This window comes from Pterocles gutturalis, unplaced genomic scaffold, assembly GCF_000699245.1.
Source record: "Pterocles gutturalis isolate BGI_N339 unplaced genomic scaffold, ASM69924v1 scaffold13314, whole genome shotgun sequence".
Lineage (NCBI taxonomy): Eukaryota > Metazoa > Chordata > Aves > Pterocliformes > Pteroclidae > Pterocles > Pterocles gutturalis.
In genome coordinates, this window is record NW_010130835.1 from 4,811 (window position 1) to 7,282 (window position 2,472).

The window sequence follows — 2,472 nt, forward strand, 5'->3', positions numbered from 1 at the left end:
CTGAGATGTAGCAGATGTACGGACACAGGGGCGGGCAGCGCTGGGTCGGAGCGTGGGTCTGGCTGCCCCGTGTCCTGCCTCTCGCTCAGGGCAACTTGTAGCTTGGCTTTGGCTCCTGCATCTCCAAGGCTTCCTTCTGGATGCAAAGGCGGGGTTGGAGGTGTGTTACGTATTGATTTGCATTTAGACTAGGTTTAGGTTAGATATTGGGAAGAAATGTTTCCCTGTGCGGGGGGTGAGGCAGTGGCCCAGGGTGCCCAGAGAAGCTGTGGATGCCCCATCCCTGGAGGGGTTCAAGGCCAGGCTGGATGAGGCTTTGGGCAACCTGGGCTAGTGGGAGGTGTCCCTGCCCATAGCAGGGGGTGGCACTGGATGGGCTTTAAGGTCTCTTCCAACCCAATCCCTTCTGGGATTCTATGATTCTATGATTTACTTACACTGAATTCCATCTGTAGTTTTGCATGTCTAGAGCATCTTCCAGAAAGTTATCTTGGGTCTGGAAGTCTCTCTCTGCCACCTTGCCGCTGCTGATTGCTCCAGGTAATCATTCTGCCCACTAGAAAGTGGGATATCTGTCTAATTATTGGTTATTGGTCACTACCTGATCTTACAGAGATCCATTTTACGTTGTTCTTTTTCTTCCTAGAAAGACAATGATGTGAAGGGGCTGTGAGAACCAGGCGAGATGGATGAAGAGCTGCCCTGCGCTGAGGTGGATGGAGAAGCGTCCTCCACTGTGGAGGCTCCAGGAGAGATGCCCCATATGGAGGGTGGTACCGAAGGAGACGTGTCCTGTGCCGACAGCAGTGCAGGGGGAGAGGTGCCCTGTGCTGAGACTGACACAAAAGAAGAGGCACCTTGTGCTGAGCATGGTGGGGAAGGAGAACTGCCCGGCACCGACAGCAATGGGGAGGGGGAAATGCCCTGTGCCGAGAGCGATGTGAATGGAGAGGCGTCGTGCTATGAGAGCGATGGGGAGGAAGTACAGGATACCGGAATCCCTGCAGCTTCAAAGAAAATATCTTCTATTTCTTCTCCCTTGAGGGCAATCGTCCGCCTGCGACGACGATTCCGGATGCAAAAGAAAAGCCGTCTGCACTTTGAGCTCCCTCGAGAAAAGTCTTCAGAGTTTGTCCCTACGAGGCTGCTCCAAAGGCAGCTTTCCCTGAACCGAACTAGCCTGTACAGCCCGTCCATGTCCTTCTTTAATCAGTCCGCCTTTGAAACCTCCCAGTACTTCACCTTCGACACATCTGTGGAGCAGTTTGCGATGAAAAAATGCAGGCGGAAAAAGAATCGAAGGAAATCTAGGATAGTCCTGTATCCAGATAAAACAAAAAGATACCTGCCGACAGAGGAGAAGAGCAAGGCAAAACGCTGCCTCCTCTTGCTCATCGTCATTATCTTCTTCCAGATCCTCAACGCAATAGAGAACCTGGATGATAACCTCCAAAAGTACGACCTGGATGGTTTGGAGAAAACAATGCACCGGGAAGTATTTGGACAGAAGGTTGCCGTGGAAAATATTATGGAATTACTGAAAGACTATCTGGCTACCCACATACACAGCAAGCCTCTAGTAATCTCTTTAAATGGCCCAACAGGAGTTGGAAAGAGTCATGTTGGCTGGCTGCTGGCCAAACATTTTCGTTCTGTCATGGACAATGACTTTGTGCTTCAGTACTTTGTTATGCATCACTGTCCCAACGGGGCGGCTCCTCTTACTTGTGAAATAGATCTGTCCAAGAAAATTTCTGACATGGTGACAAGAGCAGAAATAGAAGAGAAGATACCGTTGTTTATTCTGGATGAGGTTGAACTCATGTCTCCGGTCCTGCTGGATACCCTCAGCCGATTCTTTGAACCCAATCAGACCAACGAGTTCCTCAACGCTATCTACATTTTAATAAGCAACATAGGAGGTGGAGAAATAACAAAGTTTGTTATCCAGAATGCATCCGCTGAGCTTCTGCATCAGCAAAGGGGAGTTGATGAACTGCTGAGCATCATCCAGCCTGTGCTGATCGATGCTCACCCTCTCTGGAAATCTGCGGACATCGTCCCCTTTGTTCTTCTGGAGAAGAGTCACATCATAAACTGCTTCTTGGAGGAGATGAGGAGGGAAGGGCTGTATCCCGACCAGAACCATATTGAAAATTTAGCGAGTCAGCTCAGTTACTACACTACAGGGGCCAAGCAGTACTCCAGGATGGGCTGCAAGCAGGTGGTGGCCAAAGTCAACCTGCTGTAGGGAGTTACTGCGGAGGCCAGGTCCTGCTCTCGGGATTTGCAAATTCTGGGCTTATGGAGGAGGATGTTTCAGCAGGCTGTGGTCAAGGTGGCATTCCTCAGGCTGACTCTGTCCTGGCCAAGGGACAGAGGGACGGCAGCAGCATGGTCTGTGTTCTCCTCCAGAAGCTTCACCTGCTCCTGCTGTTCTGTGAATAAGGCACAGGCAACAACGCCCAGCGA

The 2,472-nt window shown here is 50.8% G+C and overlaps 1 protein-coding gene across 1 annotated transcript; it reads left to right on the forward strand.

Annotated features, from left to right (window-relative positions):
* The first annotated feature begins 685 nt into the window (after positions 1-685).
* TOR4A (torsin family 4, member A) lies at positions 686-2,251 on the forward strand. Its single transcript, XM_010080374.1, has one exon. It carries the CDS (start codon positions 686-688, stop codon positions 2,249-2,251), a length of 1,566 nt encoding a protein of 521 aa, XP_010078676.1.
* The last annotated feature ends 221 nt before the right edge of the window (positions 2,252-2,472 follow it).

Excerpts from the sequence above, each read along its gene's own strand:
- TOR4A (XM_010080374.1), top strand. The coding sequence starts at position 686 with ATGGATGAAGAGCTGCCCTGCGCTGAGGTGGATGGAGAAGCGTCCTCC.